We start from the raw sequence: 19,672 nt of genomic DNA on the forward strand, positions 1-19,672 counted from the left end.
TAGGTTTTTAAAAAGCTTTTTCTTTTCTCCTCCTGGAAGTCTAATGCAGTCTTCTTTACTGTGTAAGAATAGATTTCATGTCAGGCTTCTTTAAGTGCCTCGTCTCTCTCTTAAGCCTGTATTTGACTCAGTTTGTTCATCTGCTAACTGGAAAAGGCCCCAAGTGTTGATTCCAGTCTTGTTAATGTTAAAGAAAGACAAACACGGTATTGTCAACAAAAACTTGTCATTTATTTTTTTAAATAAGACAGTTAAGTTTACTTTTATCATAATTGGTTATTCTAAAGTGTGCAGCGCAAGGCTCAATTTCTAAAACATACTGTATGTAAGGGCACTTCTGAGTGTCACTGCTTTCTGAAAATGAGCAGGACCTGCAGTCAGTGATAATTTATACCCAGTCCTTCAGTTCCACAGATGACAGTGTACCGTAAAGGTTTAATTATTATGGCTTCCAATTTTCCTCAAAAACTTGTAGAAGTAGTTGATCAGAATCTGAACCAAACACATCCTTCTGCTGGCAACAGCTTCATTCATTGAAGCGAGAATTCCAACACCCACGGGCAATCTACAGTATACACAGTATACAGTAGCACCTTCACTCAGGGAGGGATGAGCATATCTACGTAGTGGTGCCTACAACACTGGTAAAAACACATTTGCACATAAAGTTGACTTTCAGAACCTGAGCACAAGCTGCCCACTACACTCTCTCAAGCAAGCTTTTGATAAATGCAAAGATCCATTTGTCCCTAAAAATAAAAACGATGATGATGACTGCATGAGGATCTCATTTCATTCAGCTCATGTAAAAGCCATTCGGACATCCCATCCATCCTTTACGACCCATCAGAGGCACAGGACTCTTGTAACTTGTGCAGCACGATGGATTTTACTTGTCTAAACACCATCAGTCTCTTGCACTTCTCTCAAAGATCAGTAGCAGAATTAACAGGTTCTCAAACAATATTACAAAGTTCAGATGCAGAAAAATGGCACAAATTAACAACCAAAACTTAAGGCCTCAGCTCACAAACCAGTGAGGTAATAAAACAAAGCAAGCACATGTTGGCTCTGTTCATTAACACTCTGATATCTGGATGTCCACAGGTTCGCTTTTAGAACCGCATCACGACGGCCCATCGATGTTAGTGTCACGCCGTATTCTCTGAACACAGGTTTGTTTTCGATCTAAGAGACAAAAAAAGAGAATTTCAAAGTGGACACAATAAAACACTAACAGATATCAACAAAGGAAAACTTAAACGGTGATACATTATAAGTATGGGCTATTTTGGATGCACTTTGGAAAAACCAGACTTCAAAACATTTTTTAGGAACAAAATGTAGAGACTCTGGATTTTACATTTGAAAACAAGAGACTTTAAAGATATGACAAAACCTCATGTGGCATGTCATGTGATCTGTGTATATCAGGTGATTTTGTAAGGTTTTGTAAGTGAGAGGGATGTTACATGTAGTTTTAGACATTTAAATGCACAAAAAGGTTTTTGAAAAAAAAAATTGCCTGATTTGTGATGTTAAATTTAAGTGTGTGTAGTAAACAATCACCTTTTTTCCAGGTTTGGATGCATTTGTTAAAAAAAAAAAAGTTTTACTTGTGGTCAAATTGCTTCGTATTTCTTTGTGGATTGGAGCACACATTTGTGAGGCCTTTGTAATCCTTTTGAGGCAAAAATATATCCTTCTAATAAGTAAACTGAATTTCTTTGATAACTTATCCTGGAGGGCTAATTGTAAAAACTACACAACGTATTCATTTAGCCGAATACACAATTGTGATCACTCAGTCTTCACTATGAAGCTCTGACAGTGACGAGTCCGTTGACTTTACACGGGCAGCCTGTCCACGTTTTTGATTGGTCAGATGCTGACAGCAACACACCTTTCACAATAACATTCACACAGCTGTATTGGGAAACTCTGGTTTGACTAATTGGATTGTGGTTAACCACCTTCGTGTGAATGCTTTGCTCTCTGTCAGTCAGGGTAAGTAAAGCCATATAATGAAAGGAGATGCTGGTTATGGTACGCTTGCTTCTTAGAACAGACATGTCAACTCATTTTCCTAAAAAAACACACGACATGAAAATAAAACGGCACAAATTCTCAAATCTGACCAGGCATTGCTGTAAAAAACCCAAAAGAATGAGACATCTCACCTGTTGTGGGTCATGTGGCTCTTGACTAGGTGTCCAGCAGCGAGAGCAGCCATCAGGGAGAGCTCTCCTGCCAGAACAGTGGCACAGACTACACGGGCCAGCTGACGGGCATTGTCACCTGGCTGGTTGGGATTGCTAACACCAAGCATCTGCAGGTACAGAGGTTTGGTGTTAGAGGGGAAAAAATATCCTAAAAACGCATCAACAAATGGCAGCTATGTTACATGTAGTTGAGACTACCTGCAGACAGGCCTGCTGTGGCGACAGGTTGGTGCCTCCTCCCACAGTGCCGAGCTCTATAGAAGGCATAGTGCAACTGATGTACAGGTCCTCCCCACCTGGACCGACAGCCTCCATCTGAGTAATGCAGTTAGAGCTTCCCACTGTCTGAGCTGGGTCCTTAACCGCAACACAAACAAATACTTGTTCTTTAATAATATGTCTTTTTGTTGGATCATATACCATGCCACAGACATAATGTTTCACTATTTAAACCTTTTTTTAAATGTATTTATTTTATTTTTTTGTGTTAATTTAAGGTTCTATTACTTGTCCACAGGCAATGTAGATAGCAGCGACAATGTTGGCAGCATGAGCATTGAAGCCACCTATACTGCCAGCCATGGCTGACCCCACCAAGTTCTTGTTTATGTTCAGGTCCACCAGAGCAGCTGTGCTGCTCTTCAGCACCTGGGGAAACATTAAAGGGTGATTTTACAAACAGAAAAACTGGAGGGGAAGAAACTGTGGCCGCTGTCATTAGATTTCTGTCAGGATCCAGCTTTGAATTGTTTTTACCTCTCTCACAACTTTAGCAGGAATGGTGGCCTCGCATACAGCAGACTTGCCTCGGCCCAGAATCCAGTTGATTGCGGCAGGCTTCTTGTCTGTGCAAAAGTTGCCACTGAGCGAAAGCACCTCTACGTCTGGATGCTGCTGCTGGAGTACATGCAGAGCATGCTCAGTGCCCTGAAGAAAAAGACAGAAAGCACTCAGCACTGAAGTCAACATTTAAATAACAAGACCGAATTACAGAAGACTTCTCATACCTTCGAGAGCATGTTCATACCCATGGCATCGCCTGTTTGAGACTGGAAGCGAATGTATAGGTTTCTGCCAGCTATGCCCACCAACAATTTCTCCAGACGAGCAAACCTACAAAGAGTACTCACTAGTTATCATCTGTGTACCAAAAACACAGTCATCAATCAGTCATAGCTCTTCCACTGACCTGCTGGTCTCATCAAACGCCTCTTTAATCATGCTAAATCCGTCCGAGGTCTCAAGCCAGACTTTGACCTCTGCAGCCCGGCACGCTGAGGGCAGCCTGACCAGAGGACCCCTGGTCATGCTGTCAGCTAGAATCCGGCTGATGCAACCCCCACTCAGCTGGACAGGAAAGAAAACACTGTCAGCAGGGAGCACACACAGAAATAACAGCAGCCAGAGTTAGATACAATAATTTTCCATTGCAGTGAGGATGACCTTTTTTATGACCTTACATCCTCTAAAACTGGCTGCATATAGGAGGGCGATAAAAGTCCAAATCAGTTTCACTACCTGCCAATGAGCCATACCATTTTAGTTTTGGTTCATAAATTGTTTGGGGTTTTTTACCCAAACCACACTTTATGTTTTTAGATTTAGGTTAGTTTTTAAAATAACCATCTTTCTTGAGCATTGTAGTGACATCACACAGACCCAATAATTAAGGGCAAAGTGCACAACACCTCTCCAGGGTTTTGCCACAATGACTCACATGCACAGATTCGCTAAGTAAAAACAACATCAACTGAACTCCCAAGCCTAGCAATTAATTACTCACCTTATCAGCTGAGACCATTTATAGAGGATGGACGATAGCCACACTGATATCAAAAATCTAGTTTTATGCTGAGTGCTTTCACAATTGCTGCCTTGATGTTTTGAAATGACTCAGTCAGAAGAGAGCCACACCACAACCTATAAACTGCTTTAATCTCTTTTTTTTTTGACTGCAATGGAAACCTGCAACTGAAGCTAATAACTCCTCAGGAAAGTCTTTACTGAGGTCACAGATCAACTAGACAATCAGATTCACTGCCACCTGCTGGTCATTAGACAGAACGCAGATTAAAGGCCCTCGCACTTTGGCTTATCAAGACTTGTGACTTATTCACAAGTGGCCAGACATCAGACATTATATTCCTGTCACGCCACAAATTTACACATGACTTTCTGGTCAGTGATGTTTCCTCCGCCCAAACACTGAAGTATTATTTACTACATATAGAGTTTTTTAAGTCCATGCTAACTGAACCACATAACCTTCTATATTATTAATCTTTCTTGACTGCCATTGCCAAATTCTATGACTTGTCAGTTTTTCCATGAATCTACAAACCCTGTAGATTTATTTATTTGCATCTACTGAAAAGATAGTTACTCTTCCCTCAGGGCTCCACACGAGACACACTTACAAAAAGTGCCCTGCATCCTCGGTTGGCGCTGGCTACCAGGCAGCCTTCTGTGGTGGCCAAAGGAACATAAAACTCCTTCTTGTCCAACAGAAGAGGGCCAGCCACTCCCACTGGCACTGGCATGTAGCCAATGACATTCTCACAGCAAGTACCCATCACCTAAAAGGCAAAGACAACACAAACTAAGCACAACTAAGAACAGAGTAAAGGAAAAAATGAACATAAAAACATTTGATTTAAAAAAAAAAAAAAAATATATATATATATATATATGATTTAAAACTGACAACTGAAGATAAACATTTTTCCCAAGAATAAACAGGACTACACTTTAAAAGGACTGTCAGTACCTGTGAGTAGTTGTAGTCTTTGTAAGGTAGAGAAGCCAAGGCAGTGGGAACAGGAAGTTTGGATGATAACAGTTCTCTCCTGATGGCCACGCCCCTCTCTGGAGTCTCAAGGACACCTTCAAGTTTATAATTCATAATCTTGCGCAGGGTTACAAGATTCATCACCTCTGCATCACTCAGCAAATGGGCACCTCTCTGGAAAGAATCGTGGGCAAAACAGTGATATTTTTGAAGAATCTGAGGAACACAGAACATCATATATCTAGCTTTGTATTGTGCTTCCAGTATAACCTGACAACTTACCTGAGAATCTGAGAGGATGGCCATACATTCCTCCAGACTTCGGGGCTCCGACGTACAAACACTTGGAGGAGCACATTGTGTCTGAGCAAGAGAATCCCCAGAAGATGTACCACAAAATGCATTCTGAATCACATCTGCAGCAGAGGAATCACATGAAAAAACACAGCAGTTAGATCATCTTCATCACTGGGTACACGCGTTATCAAAGCTAGAAGCACCCGCTACGAGTCTCACCCTCTTCTCTAAATGATATGTCAGCTTCAGAGGAAAGTTTCATGTCTGAAGCAGCTGCTAAAGAGGTAGGGATGGTTGCCAAAACACTATTAGATGTCTTCTGGGGTTTCAGGGCTGGGAGGGACCTCATGCAGCAGTCCTCTGTCACCCAGGGCTTCGGACTGGGAGTGGAGCTTATAATGGTACTCTTGAGTGAAAGCGAGGACTCTGTCTCTGCTTGCTCAAAAAATACATACTTTACGGCCAGAATCAGAGCAAGACCGAGGGTTATCACCTGTTCCAGGTCGATACTGGAGAGAGAAAAAGTCATATATCAGTGGACGCAGGAATCAATAATACAAACATTGCAATATTCCATGGTTTACCTGGTGAGCTTAAGAGGCAATATGGTGCTAGGAGAGTCCAGTCTCTTTGCTACAGGCCCTTCCACTGTGCGGTTTTGACCTGAATGTTCAGCTGTCAGTCGAGTGTGAGCATGAACCAAAGCCAATCCCAGAGACTGAAAGACAACATCACACAGGCATCATCGTTCAGACCTAAAAATGCTTTATAATACACAATGTTGAAGACTAATCTAAATAAACATCCCCACCATAGATGATGGGAACTCACCATTATGATTTTAACCCTTTGAGTCACAGGATTGGGCTTGTTATCCTCTTCCTCAGCTAGCACACGGGAGAAGTGGCTCAGCTGCCAGATGGGGCGCCCCTCACGACTCTCCCTTGACAGCTACACACAAATATGCAGGACCACAAAAAATATTAATAAAAAATATATATCACAGTTAAACTCTAGCAACTTGTTTCCTTATCTTATCTGTGTTTATTTCTCCAAATTGTTGCATGCACATCTCACCTCCAGCACCAGAGAGACACAGGCAGGGAAGAACGTCATGAAGACAAAGTAATTGGCCAGAACAGACATGCAGCCAAAACAACACATGATCTCCAACTGAGGCACACCTAGAAAAAAGGAAGAAACACAGCTGACTTCTGCTTTTCTACTCGATCAAGCATAACCACAATATTTCTAACACACAGAGCATCACTGATGATGCTTATAGGTGGAGAAACAGCAGTAATCCTTACCAGACATGGTTCCGATTCCTATAACCAGACACTCAACCACAGCATCCAGGGTGAATGTTGGGCCCAGGATGGCCATGCCGTGAGAAATGTTCTCCCTCACCTCCTCCTATTCCCAACACACAAGACCAATTCGTTAGTTAAGGATGCTTTACACTTATGTCCCCCATATGAATAAAGCCACATTTCATACATATGGTAAGACCAAATATGTGCGAAATTACCTGAGAGTTTGAGCTGAGGGCAAATTTAGCCAACGCACAGGCTCTAGACAGGTCAATAAGCAGGAGGAAAAAGGGCAGCGCTTCACTGCAGGGAGAGCAGACAAGTGTCAGCCAGGGAGTGACCTGGAATACTTTCCTTCAGTGTCATCTTACAATTACAGATCAGTGAACTTAATCTTACAGCTGAATTAAATCCTTGTCTCTAATGCAAAGGAGCTGCAGAGCTTCAAATGTATTGCCCTAAAATTGTGAAACAATGTGTACATCACCCTGCTGGTAAATGTTAACTATTTTGTCTACCTGATCTCACTAGCACATTAGCTGCCTCTTATCCTGCTACTACCAACTGTGTTAGCTACGCAACTAGTTTTAACATGGATTAGTGATTTTAAAAAAACCCTCTCACTAACAATCATTTGCAGAAAGAAGGCCTCCCCTATAGTCAACACAGAAAAAGTAATAACTTTTGACAACAAAGTAAGCTGGCAGCAAGTTAAAGCTCTGTAAGATCAGCCTCTTCTGAGGAGGAAGTACAGTGTAATGTAACATCAGTCTAACTGAAACTCTTTGCATAACCTCGAACAGGGACAACATGTATATCCTTATCCTTACTTATTTTCTTACTTAGATTTATTATTGCTCATTAATAACACAAAGGTGTTTCTTACTGGATTAACTATGTTAATCAACAGAATAATAATTTAATAGAATACTTAATTGCTAAAATAATCCACTGCCTATGTACACTCTCAATATGTCACAGACCACTTTAAGAACCACTCTCCTAGCGTATATGTGAGTCCATTGGAAACACTTACTTCAGACCTGTCAGCTCCTTCCCAAAGAAATGGATGACGACTGTACTGAAGACAAAGCTGGAAAATACTGTAAATAATCCAGCAATACCTGGAGACGGAGGAGAAATGGAATGTTGGTGTATTTTTATGATAAATTTGCTAGCCAGTCATTTGTTTTTCAGTCTAAATGAAAAGCAAAGAAACAAACCAACCCAAGTAGTTTGGGGTTAAAAATGTAATACATTAAAATCATGTTCTATATTAAATCCACTGACAACATTTTATGGCAATTCAAACAGCTGAAGCTGGAAAGTAGTAAAAGAAAAACTGTGGCCACTAATGAGTGGTGATTATACAGCCAAAACAAATCTGTATGATGTGAGAAGAAGTGTTTACTACTGTCCAAAACTGGGGGAAAAAAACCCAACAAACGTCTCATGATACTGACCTAGAATATATTTGGATCCAAGCTGTCTGAGATTCTTGAACTGGAAATAAATATAAATAATGGCCATGCACCGAGTGACTGTCAGAATAACTGCATCACTGCTCTGGATTTTCTGCAAGAAAAAAAAACAGACATTAGTGTAGACCCTCAGGGGCGATCGTGGCTCAAGAGTTGGCAGTTGGTCTTGTAATTGGAAGGTTGCTGGTTCGAGCCCCAGCTCGGACGTTGTGTCGTTGGGCAAGACACTTCACCCGTTGCCTACTGGTGGTGGTCAGAGGGCCCGGTGGCCCCAGTGTCCAGCAGCCTCGCCTCTGTCAGTGCGCCCCAAGGCAGCTGTGGCTACAATGTAGCTTGCCATCACATGTGTGTGAATGTGTGTGAATGGGTGAATGACTGAATGTAGTGTAAAGTTCTTTGGGGTCCATAGGGAGTAAGTAAAAGCGCTATACAAATACAGGCCATTTACCATTTTACAAAACTCCGACAACATTTCTTAGAGAGTGCCACACCAGCCTCACCTCCTCCTCAACTTTGGGGCATTGGTTCCACTTGCACATCTGGTTGCTTGTTGCCAGGCTGTTCATAGACACGAAGCATACTGTCAAAGCCAGGGTCCCCACGATTACCTCCCATGGGTGCGAGGCCACCAGCAACCCATGAAGTCTAAATAGACGTGCCAACATGGTCTCAGGATATCTTCCTACTACACAAGATCCCAGAATCACCTGCGTTACAAGAACATTGTCCAGTCACTGGTAGTTAGCAAGTCTGACTTCTGTACGGCTTTAAAATCAAAATGCAGCTTGTGTGATGATGGCGAAATATAGTGAAAGACGATCGTCAAGTTTAATATACACACTCGGTCGCCGCAGTGCTGTCAAAAGGATTTAAACAATAGGATTCACAAAGGTATCATTACTCCTGGTTAGCATTACCTAGATGTTAACACACTGAGGCTATATTAGCGCAGCTTAGCTAATGCTAGTTACCGTAACATCGGTCAACATTAGCTACGCTGACTAATTTTACAGCCTGTCACCAAAATAACTTAATCCCCCTGGCTCATTACATTTTAAGTACTACTCTGCATTATATGGAAACCTGTAAACATACAAAGAGTTTCTTCGTGGTCAGAGAGTCCTTTCCATAGCGACAGTGCCCTTCCCACAAATCGCTTAGCCTGCTACATTGCCTGATCTGATGTAATGAAACTAATATGGCGATCCGGAAATACTGACGTCAATCCGCTTGTGAAGTCCTGACGTATGAACCCTGCTTCCGGCTCCAAGCTCCTGCTGAGTTAATAGAGGCTGTTGCCGTTATACCGTTTAGTAGTTTAGTAGTACAGTGTATCTTATTTTATTTAACACAAACAAGCCCTCAAGAATAATCAGTGGTCGTTGTCTGCATCTGTGGCTTTTATCAGCGCTGTTCATGTGGATCACGTCTCTGCTTTTTTTCATTCAAAGACGAAGGTAGTGGCCTACTTTTGCCCAGCGAGATTTTTTTTTAAAAAAGTATTTGTCCGCTTCCTGATTTCTTAGTAATCAAATAAATATTAGACAAAGATAATCTAAGTAACCAAAAATGCAGTTTTTAAATTATGATTTCATTTATTTATGGGAAAAGGGTTATTCAAACTTACCTGGCCCCATGTAAAAAAAAAAAAAAAGCTTCCTAAACCCAATAACTGGGTGATAACAATGACAATGGCAATGTGGAAGAATCTTAGCCCACTGGTCTGTATAATTGTTTAAATTCACCTACATTAAAGGGTTTGGAGCTTAAATAACCTGTTTAATGTCACACCAAAGATTTCCATTCGTTTTTGAGTCCAGACTTTCTTTAGGTCACTTTAAAACCTTCATTCTATTTATTTATTTATTTATTTATTTATTTATTTATTACTGCGGTATTTTGGATCTTTGTCCTGCTGCATAACCCAAGTGTGCTTCAGCTTTAAGGTAGAAACTGATGGCTGGACATTCTCCTTTTGCAGTTTCTGGTAAAGAGCAGAATTCATGGTTCCATCAATTCACCCAGGTCCTTAAGCAGCAAATGATGCCCAGACCATCACACTACCACCACCATGTTTGACTGTTGATATGATGATCTTTTTCTGAAATGCTGTGTTAGTTTTACCCCAGATGTAACGGGACTCAAACCTTTCAAAAACTTCTCATCCTTTCAAAAACCACTTTTTCTCATCCGTCCACAGAATATTTTCCCAAAAGTCTTGGGGATCATCAAGACATTTTTTTGTAAATGCGAGACTAATCTTTGTGTTATTTTTAGTCAGCAGTGGTACTTTCCTTGGAACTTTCCCATGGATGCCATTTTTGATCAGTGTCTGTCTTATTGTTGAATCATGAACACTGACCATACGTGAGAGTAGCCTGCAGTTCTTTAAATGTTTTTCTGGGTTCTTCTGTCTTTCCAAGCATCCATTGAATGGACAGATAACATCTGATAACATCCAAAGAGAGGACATTTGGGTAGCATTTCTGCCTTAATAAATGAAATCATAATTTAAAAAAATATCATCCATTCATTCTTTTCCACTTATCTTTGTCAGGATCACCCATCCCAGCCACCATATCACCAGTCTGTTGCACATCTAACACATAGAGACAGACAACCATTCGCACTCACATTCATGAGTTACCAATTAGAATTACCAATTAACCTAACCCCACTACTGCATGGCTTTGGACATGTGTGGGAGCTGGAGTGCCCAGAGAGAACCCACTCTTACACAGAGAGAACATGCAAACTCCACACAGAAAGGCCCCAACCAGGTGGTGGAATTGAACTCAGAACCTTCTTGCTGTGAGGCAACAGTGCTAATAACCACACTGCTCCATTTAATTTTAAAAACTGCATTTTGTATTTACTTGGATTATGTCTGTATAATATTAAATTTGGTTTGAGTGCGAACATTTATGAAAAAACAAAGCTATGGAATCAGGAAGGAGGTAAATACTTTTTCACAGAGCTGTAGCTAGATGCTGAGTTGTCTAATACGAGTTTTTTTTCTCATTCATTGCCTTCATTTGCCTACAAAGACTGCCTCAACATTTTTTGATCAAATTACTCCTTACGTAATTACTTACCTACTTACTGAATCTGTCATAATCGACTTTTAGTCCAAGGATATTTTGTGAATAAGGCCCTTGATCTAGCTGCTTGAATCAAGCTTCAAGACCTGAAATATTTGTGTTTATATTGTGCTCACTCCTACATAAAGCTGTGCTTATGTATGAAAACCTGGAGCCAGGCTGGGAACTTGGCAGAGACAGAGTGTCCTTTCACAGTGTGCAGAAGGTGGCTCTTGGATAGGTTTACAGCAGTCTAACAGCATTTTTTTCTTTTTCTTTTTTTCTTTTTTTTGTTGGCCGAACCCTCCAGCTCCTGTTATGGCTCCTAATCTGACTTTTCTTCTTATATACAACACTAGCAGGAATATTTTCCATCCAAAGGTCTCATTATTAATTTGCATCCAGTATACAGGGAGTGCAGAATTATTAGGCAAGTTGTATTTTTGAGGAATAATTTTATTATTGAACAACAACCATGTTCTCAATGAACCCAAAAAACTCATTAATATCAAAGCTGAATGTTTTTGGAAGTAGTTTTTAGTTTGTTTTTAGTTTGAGCTATTTTAGGGGGATATCTGTGTGTGCAGGTGACTATTACTGTGCATAATTATTAGGCAACTTAACAAAAAACAAATATATACCCATTTCAATTATTTATTTTTACCAGTGACACCAATATAACATCTCCACATTCACAAATATACATTTCTGACATTCAAAAACAAAACAAAAACAAATCAGCGACCAATATAGCCACCTTTCTTTGCAAGGACACTCAAAAGCCTGCCATCCATGGATTCTGTCAGTGTTTTGATCTGTTCACCATCAACATTGCGTGCAGCAGCAACCACAGCCTCCCAGACACTGTTCAGAGAGGTGTACTGTTTTCCCTCCTTGTAAATCTCACATTTGATGATGGACCACAGGTTCTCAATGGGGTTCAGATCAGGTGAACCAGGAGGCCATGTCATTAGTTTTTCTTCTTTTATACCCTTTCTTGCCAGCCACGCTGTGGAGTACTTGGACGCGTGTGATGGAGCATTGTCCTGCATGAAAATCATGTTTTTCTTGAAGGATGCAGACTTCTTCCTGTACCACTGCTTGAAGAAGGTGTCTTCCAGAAACTGGCAGTAGGACTGGGAGTTGAGCTTGACTCCATCCTCAACCCGAAAAGGCCCCACAAGCTCATCTTTGATGATACCAGCCCAAACCAGTACTCCACCTCCACCTTGCTGGCGTCTGAGTCGGACTGGAGCTCTCTGCCCTTTACCAATCCAGCCACGGGCCCATCCATCTGGCCCATCAAGATTCACTCTCATTTCATCAGTCCATAAAACCTTAGAAAAACCAGTCTTGAGATATTTCTTGGCCCAGTCTTGACGTTTCAGCTTGTGTGTCTTGTTCAGTGGTGGTCGTCTTTCAGCCTTTCTTACCTTGGCCATGTCTCTGAGTATTGCACACCTTGTGCTTTTGGGCACTCCAGTGATGTTGCAGCTCTGAAATATGGCCAAACTGGTGGCAAGTGGCATCTTGGCGGCTGCACGCTTGACTTTTCTCAGTTCATGGGCAGTTATTTTGCGCCTTGGTTTTTCCACACACTTCTTGCGACCCTTTTGACTATTTTGAATGAAACGCTTGTTGTTCGATGATCACGCTTCAGAAGCTTTGCAATTTTGAGACTGCTGCATCCCTCTGCAAGATATCTCACTATTTTTGACTTTTCTGAGCCTGTCAAGTCCTTCTTTTGACCCATTTTGCCAAAGGAAAGGACGTTGCCTAATAATTATGCACACCTGATATAGGGTGTTGATGTCATTAGACCACACCCCTTCTCATTACAGAGATGCACATCACCTAATATGCTTAATTGGTAGTAGGCTTTCGAGCCTATACAGCTTGGAGTAAGACAACATGCATGAAGAGGATGATGTGGACAAAATACTCATTTACCTAATAATTCTGCACTCCCTGTAATCTTACAACATATTCACAGCCACAACATTATAATCATATAAACCAGCTAGGCGTAATTCCCTTTCACCTTTATTGTATTTAAAGAACATTTCTGAGCAGAAAAGACTGTAAGATAGTTAAAAAATGATTGTCCTTTCATCTTGTTGGATGTGGAAATTTCATATTTCCAACAAACAGTGTCAAACTCTTATGAGAACTTTTATGAGCTTTTCTTATATGAAAATATCGTGGTAGTGTTAAGCAACCACTGTTTGGTGATGACTGTAATAAATGGAAACAGTATTTGTTTTCCTCTCGCACATGCTCAGTGAAGCGAGGCTTATTCTCGGAAGACACACAGAGAGTGGGTGAGAGCGTGAGCAGATCCCGGTGGGGGTTTTAATTCTTCTTTTAATTTTTGAAAGTAATTTTTCTTTCATTTATAAATAGATTCATTGGTTTAAAAACAGCATTTGCATTGCATTTCATTTTCAATATTTGTTTCTAAAGTATAATAAAGCATGTGACTGGGTTTAATGGCTCTCTGTTAGTTGTGTCACATGTAAAACTAAAAAAAAAAAAAAAACGCAAGTGGTTTCCGGTGTCTCTTTCAGTTTCTTTGTGTTTTTGTTTTTTTAGGTTAGCTTCATAAAACCAACTTGAAGAGAGAAGAAACAAAAGACACACCTCAGACCAATATGCCTGCACACCTGCACGCTATGCTTTTTTTTTTTCTTCAACAAATGCCTGGACTTTTGTTTTGCATGGTGTATTTAAGTATGACTTTCATGGCATTACTGATAATAATAACCAATCTGCATGACTTTGAGTTGACATTTATGACCCAGCAAAATCACCAATCTACATTCCAACCTGGCTCATATTAGTCACTCGTGTAGGTAGCATATAGAATTTTCACGTGTGTTTTAATAGGTTGATTATAGTTTAAATGCGTTTAAGCCAGTATCTTAGAATTCTTTTGAAGAATTAGTTTGCTTTTCTGTCATAAAGAGATGATCAGGATTGTGTTATTTCAGAACAAAGCCAAGTCACTGAACGACCGTCGTAGATTGATTTTTTTTTTTTTTATTCTTTCTCCACCCCCCAAAAACATAGAAATGACCTCACTGTTGAGTTTTCTCACACACCACCTCCAAGTTTTAAGTCTTGAGAGCTCCCACGATTGGTACAGCTCTCTTCCTTCTCACCCTTCCCTTAGTGAGTTCAGATGACTCCAGACACGGGGTTTTAATTCAAACTATTTTAACCAGGTTTGTTCAGGAAGCAGTCGTTTCAGTAAAGCGCATTTGCAGGGGAAACCATTTTTTATTTGCTCCTTCCCCCCTCTTAAAAAAAGTTTTGTTTTTTTACCTACTACAGAGACAAACCAATGATTACACACAAAACACGTCTTTCTGCTTTTTCTTGCTTTTCAGTTCGTTTCTTTCTTTCGGTTTTTTTTTTTTTTACTTGAGCTGTAATTAGTTTCCTGAACCCCTCCCTCTTTTCCGGGTTATTTCTCTGTCCTGTGGTCCTCAGCTCAGCGCGGTTATGACAGCTTGTCGCGCTTCTTCTGAACACGGTTTCCGCTGATTAACAACGTATAATCAGACATTCAAGTTTGCGTTGTCCACAGATGTCGCGACAGCAGTGTGGGAAAAGTGGAAGGGCAGGGAAGACGAATGCCCACTCTTTTTTCTGACAGGTAAGTTTTCATTCTTCCTTTTTTTCATTCTTCACTTTTGTGAGTCGAAGTTTTACTGTCGAAGCAGCGAAGACGGAACATTTGCATTGAACCCACGTTTTGACAACTTTCAGGTTTAAAAACTGCTTGCCAGGTCTTTTGGGGAGACCGGCACCAGCGTGAAGAGCAAGGTGAGGGCTTTTCACAGTATGGAAGGTATCCATCACATCTAAATTAGCTCTCCCGTTTGCTATATCATAGATGGCAACTGCCTCCCAATTTCACTTCTGTCTCTTTCTGTCTGCTTAAAGAGATGAGATCATATAAGCTATATATTCTGTGGTGTTCCGTTGTTTTTATTGAAGGTATTTGCAATGATAGTCTTCAAACAACAATAAACAGATCGCACGTTTAGAAGTTTGGAATAAGCTGTTTTGATCTTATTTATTTATTTATTATCGTCCACTCTGAATTGGATAACTCATTTTAACTTCTTTTCTAGTGTATATTCACGTCACCTTTGTGTTTTGGTCACTCTTTTTAAGGGCACACTTATAAATTTCAGACGAATATCTCCTGTTTTGAATCGGGAGATGTTGGGTTTTTTTTGTTTTGTTTTTTAAAACTAGGCCTATGAATTTTTAAAGCAAATGACAATGAGGCAACTATATCCATGTGAAATCTGTAAAACTAAATTTCCAAACGTAAAGGTATTTTTAATAGCAATTAGATGTCTCTCTGTGTGTTGTATACTTCTCATTATATAAAGAAAAAAAATCATATATGTCAGATCTGAATAAGACCCTGTTTTCTGTTTTATTTCGTGAATAATAACGTCCGCGTATACAATAAAGAAATGCAAAATGTTACCTTTGTACTGTAGAAACTGTAAGTATTAAGATAAGATAAGATAAGATAAGACTTTATTAATCCCACAACGGGGAAATTTTTGCATCACCTCAGCTCAGGTACAGATATATGAAGGAAATACAAAAACACAAATAAGTACAATCAATGAAAAAAAGTAAGATAATACACTATATTACAAGCGTACTTAGGAGTTGGTGAAATCTGATTCTGTGTTTCCTCAGAAATTCTTAAGTAAATAATTCTTGATAGAATATTTATTTTATTTTTTTAAAACCAGAGAATTTATTGAACCTTCCCACCATTAAAAAAAATCAATTGAATGTAAATTTACATATATATGTATGCATTTGTATAATTTTTGCCACATCTATTTATTGCTTAAAAATAAATTAAAATCAGTTTTGTTAGGGAAAAAGTGATGACGTCTCACAAACTCATGTATCAAATCTTGTGCAATTGGCGTTACGAAGTGACACTTTCTTTCTTTTGGACACTTGTCACATTTCTATGAAGGTAACACAAGATAAGATAAGAAAAGATTTTTATTGTCACTGTTACCAGAACAATGAAACACAGTTGTCATCTCTCCATTGGCAGAATGGAGAGCACAGAGAATGTACACAAAAAGGATATGCACAAGTTGTATACACACACACACACACACATACATACATACATACATACATACATACATACATACATACATACATACATACATACATACATACATACATACATACATACGTACGTGTGTGTGTTTATGTATGTTATACTGTAATAAATACAGTTTATAAATATAGTGCGAGTGTCCTTGAGTGTTAGCAGCACAGTTAACCTTCAATCAGGGTGTAGGTAGGGTACGTTTGACAGACTGTGGGTAGAAGCTTCTATTGAATCTGTTTGTCTTTGCAAGGCTTCACTGGATGTGCTAAAGTTATTGCAAAATAAACAAATATGGAGTAACCCTATTCTAAAAGAAACTGAACATTTTTTTAAGGTGGTTAGGTATTTCTGAAGAATAACATTATCAGTTGGGTTTATGTTCCTTCATGTTGTGTTTTCTCTCACTACAGAATGACCATGCGATGTTTATCGCTGCGACTAAGACGAAAGCAGTTCCTTCCTTCCCTCCTGTCATTGCTGACTATATCCATCCTGCTATTGGTCTGTGTCAAGCACAGCTACATCACTGAACCTTCACATATTGGTACGGACATGCAGATAATTCCCAAGTACAATATTGATTGCTCTGCTATTTATGACATGGACCCAGTGGAGGTGGGGAAATCTCTGCTGATCAAAAAGAAAGACGTTGTGGAGATTAAAGATGAAAGTCTAGCTTATCTTACCTCTAACTGTACTTTATTCAGAAAGTACAGGGGTTATGATAATGTGTGTGCCACAGAAGAGGAGCAAGACTTTCCTATTGCTTATTCTTTGGTTGTGCATAAATCTGCCTGGATGGTAGAGAGACTCATCAATGCACTGTACTCACCCAGTAATATCTACTGTATCCACTATGATCAAAAGTCCTCTGCTCAGTTCATATCAGCTATGGAGGGTTTGGCCCAGTGTCTGCCCAATGTCTTCATTACCAGCAAGAAAGAATCAGTATATTATGCAAGCATTAGCCGATTAAAGGCTGATCTCAACTGTCTGTCTGACCTTTTGGGTTCAGAAGTCAAGTGGAAGTATGTCATCAACCTCTGTGGCCAAGACTTCCCTCTCAAGTCCAACGTGGAGCTAGTGTCAGAACTAAAGCAACTGAATGGCAGAAACATGCTAGAGACGAGCCGACCCACACCAGCTAAGAAACAACGGTTCACCTTTCACTATGAGCTGAAAGATGCCAGCTTTGAATATCAAAAACTGCCAGTGAAAACAGAGTATGTAAAGAACCCACCACCACACAATATTGAGGTGTTCTCTGGAAATGCCTACTTTGTGCTTTCCCGGAAGTTCATTGAGCATATGAATGCCTCAGGTGTAGTGAAAGATTTTTTGTCCTGGTCAGAGGACACCTACTCCCCAGATGAACACTTCTGGGCAACACTTGTGCGACTGCCAGGTGTCCCTGGAGAGGTGGCTAGATCCAAGCCTGATATCACAGACCTGATGAGCAAAACCAGGCTGGTGAAGTGGCAGTACCTGGAGGAGCAGCTGTACCCACCGTGCACAGGGACACACGTTCGCAGCGTTTGTATATTTGGTGCTGCGGAAATGCGTTGGTTGCTGAACTATGGCCACTGGTTTGCCAATAAGTTTGACCCCAAAGTGGACCCTGTACTCATTCAGTGCCTTGAGGAGAAGCTGAAGGAAAAGCAGAAGTTATTTCAATCAGTATCACTGACTTGTCGTAAAGGTTAAACGATGGCTAAAATGGATCAGGAACAAATATTATGTTCTTTCAGTGATTTTTCAAATTTGACTGCTATTTCTTATACATCATTATCTTTGAAGTTACAAATCAACATAATTGATTAATTATAATGAGCTATAAGTAATAGCGAAGGGGACTAATCACTGTTTTCTGGTCTTTTAGAAACAAAAGTTTAAGTGGGAAAGACAAAATGCAGCGTTGAGATATGAAAATGGTGTTTACAGCTCTAATATGTTGCAACGTCGTTTGTTTAAGGAAAGCTGCCGAGCTCCGTTCTTTTCTCAGGGTGTTTCTGTCTCACTTGAGTCACTTGTTTATCTACAAAGATAATGTTGGTTTTATGGTAAATGGTAAATGGACTGATTCTTATATAGCGCTTTTCTACTCTCCCGGAGTACTCAAAGTGCTCTATAAATTTTATGTATTTTTTTATGTATTCAGTTTTTAAGAGATTTATTTCTTAGATTTCTGTCTTCACAGAAAAGTCCAGTTTACAAAAAACACACCCACGAGGAACATGTCTTAGCAGAAACAGTCGTCTGCTTCTCATTGTGAATGGGGAAAACAGGGATAATATTTGTTTTTGTTAATTGGTTGAATGAAACTGTAATGAGAGGTAATTATACAATAATGACTGGTTACATTTTAAAAGCTAACATGCTCTTGCCTGTTTCTGATGGATTCCCTTTTCCTCTGATACATGTGTTAAAGTTTTACTACAGATTCAGTTTTCGGATCATTCTGATGGTGCTCTTGCAAACTATAATAACAAAATATTATTTCCTCAACACACAGCATGCTATCTGGACAGCCCCTTTTTCCATGAAATGCAATGGAACACACTGGATTGGTTTTTACACAGAATACTGTGTAAAACAGAGGAGAGGTCATCTATTCTATGTCATCTATTCCTCACAAATTAATCGAGAGCTAATTTGTTTGCAACAATCCAACTGGTTGATGGATACAAGCTGCTTTAGTAAGGGTTGATTCCAACTATATATGTAATGCAGGTTTGCATCAAACTATAACGTAAATTGGAAAAATAAACAGCCTCTCAGTGTTAGACTGTATATAAAAGATTAACAGAACTTGTTAGGTTATAAAAGTAAAGGTCATGGAGGAAACAAATGCAGTATGTGCCTGTTGATGGGGAAATAAGCCCGATGTTCATCTGATATGGCATTATCAAGTGACCTGCTTTAAACATGTCCTTAAATAGTTCCTTGTGATTTTCTAGTCTTTGATGCTTGAATTGAGTTGAACACAACAAGGTGTTCATTTTACAAATTATGGTCCTCAAATAAAGTGAAAAATGACAACATGATTCAGAATGGGCGTACTCTGTTATTTATAGCTAGTACTACTGAGCATGGATCGTTGCTTGGTTTCTCATTCAGATCCACCCCAAAAGTTATGCCTGGTTGGGGAAAAAAAACAAAACAAAACAAAAAACAGCAAAAACAAAAACCACAATAGTCAAAAGACTCTAAATAAAGGGTGGCCTCTTTTAATTACAGTTTATACTTTTCTTTTTTCTTTACTGCTTTCACACAGATGTTTTGAGTTTTACGATAGACAGGAAATGAACACTGCAAAAAAAA

The 19,672-nt window shown here is 39.7% G+C and overlaps 2 protein-coding genes across 4 annotated transcripts; one reads left to right on the forward strand and one right to left on the reverse strand.

The window, feature by feature from the left end:
• Nucleotides 1-209: 209 nt before the first annotated feature.
• LOC146706233 (3-hydroxy-3-methylglutaryl-coenzyme A reductase-like) lies at nucleotides 210-9,293 on the reverse strand. Its single transcript, XM_085464317.1, has 20 exons — nucleotides 9,197-9,293; nucleotides 8,602-8,808; nucleotides 8,084-8,195; nucleotides 7,657-7,744; nucleotides 6,839-6,923; nucleotides 6,618-6,723; nucleotides 6,385-6,491; nucleotides 6,139-6,258; nucleotides 5,892-6,025; nucleotides 5,527-5,816; nucleotides 5,293-5,426; nucleotides 4,990-5,184; nucleotides 4,640-4,798; nucleotides 3,412-3,569; nucleotides 3,230-3,335; nucleotides 2,979-3,149; nucleotides 2,730-2,870; nucleotides 2,421-2,579; nucleotides 2,181-2,329; nucleotides 210-1,188 (listed from the first exon to the last, which is right to left on the reverse strand). The coding sequence occupies exons 2-20, from the start codon at nucleotides 8,764-8,766 to the stop codon at nucleotides 1,152-1,154; spliced, it is 2,616 nt and encodes an 871-aa protein (XP_085320443.1). The 5' UTR covers nucleotides 8,767-8,808; nucleotides 9,197-9,293; the 3' UTR covers nucleotides 210-1,151.
• A 5,043-nt stretch (nucleotides 9,294-14,336) lies between these two features.
• LOC146706234 (beta-1,3-galactosyl-O-glycosyl-glycoprotein beta-1,6-N-acetylglucosaminyltransferase 4-like) lies at nucleotides 14,337-19,395 on the forward strand. 3 transcript variants are annotated; one of them, XM_085464323.1, is made up of 3 exons: nucleotides 14,338-14,839; nucleotides 14,953-15,034; nucleotides 16,762-19,395. In XM_085464323.1, exon 3 carries the CDS (start codon nucleotides 16,763-16,765, stop codon nucleotides 18,053-18,055), a length of 1,293 nt encoding a protein of 430 aa, XP_085320449.1. In that variant the 5' UTR covers nucleotides 14,338-14,839; nucleotides 14,953-15,034; nucleotide 16,762; the 3' UTR covers nucleotides 18,056-19,395. The 3 variants fall into 3 exon arrangements, with proteins under 3 accessions (XP_085320447.1, XP_085320449.1, XP_085320448.1); XM_085464322.1 differs by having other exon boundaries at nucleotides 14,953-15,009; XM_085464321.1 differs by lacking the exon at nucleotides 14,953-15,034 and having other exon boundaries at nucleotides 14,337-14,839.
• The last annotated feature ends 277 nt before the right edge of the window (nucleotides 19,396-19,672 follow it).

The sequence above is a fragment of the Copadichromis virginalis genome, linkage group LG7 (assembly GCF_057382275.1).
Source record: "Copadichromis virginalis isolate Kocher_CV1m ecotype Utaka linkage group LG7, C_Virginalis_male_GT1.1, whole genome shotgun sequence".
Taxonomy (NCBI): Eukaryota; Metazoa; Chordata; class Actinopteri; order Cichliformes; family Cichlidae; genus Copadichromis; species Copadichromis virginalis.

Bases quoted from the DNA above. Each gene is read 5' to 3' on its own strand.
- LOC146706233 (XM_085464317.1), bottom strand. From the start codon at position 8,766: ATGTTGGCACGTCTATTTAGACTTCATGGGTTGCTGGTGGCCTCGCAC. The intron at 6,026-6,138 runs GTGAGTTCCCAT...GTTGTCTTTCAG, and splicing joins AAAGGGTTAAAATCATAATG to TCTCTGGGATTGGCTTTGGT. The intron at 4,799-4,989 runs GTACTGACAGTC...TTTGCCTTTTAG, and splicing joins AAGACTACAACTACTCACAG to GTGATGGGTACTTGCTGTGA.
- LOC146706234 (XM_085464321.1), top strand. From the start codon at position 14,817: ATGCCCACTCTTTTTTCTGACAG. The intron at 14,840-16,761 runs GTAAGTTTTCAT...CTCTCACTACAG, and splicing joins CCCACTCTTTTTTCTGACAG to AATGACCATGCGATGTTTAT.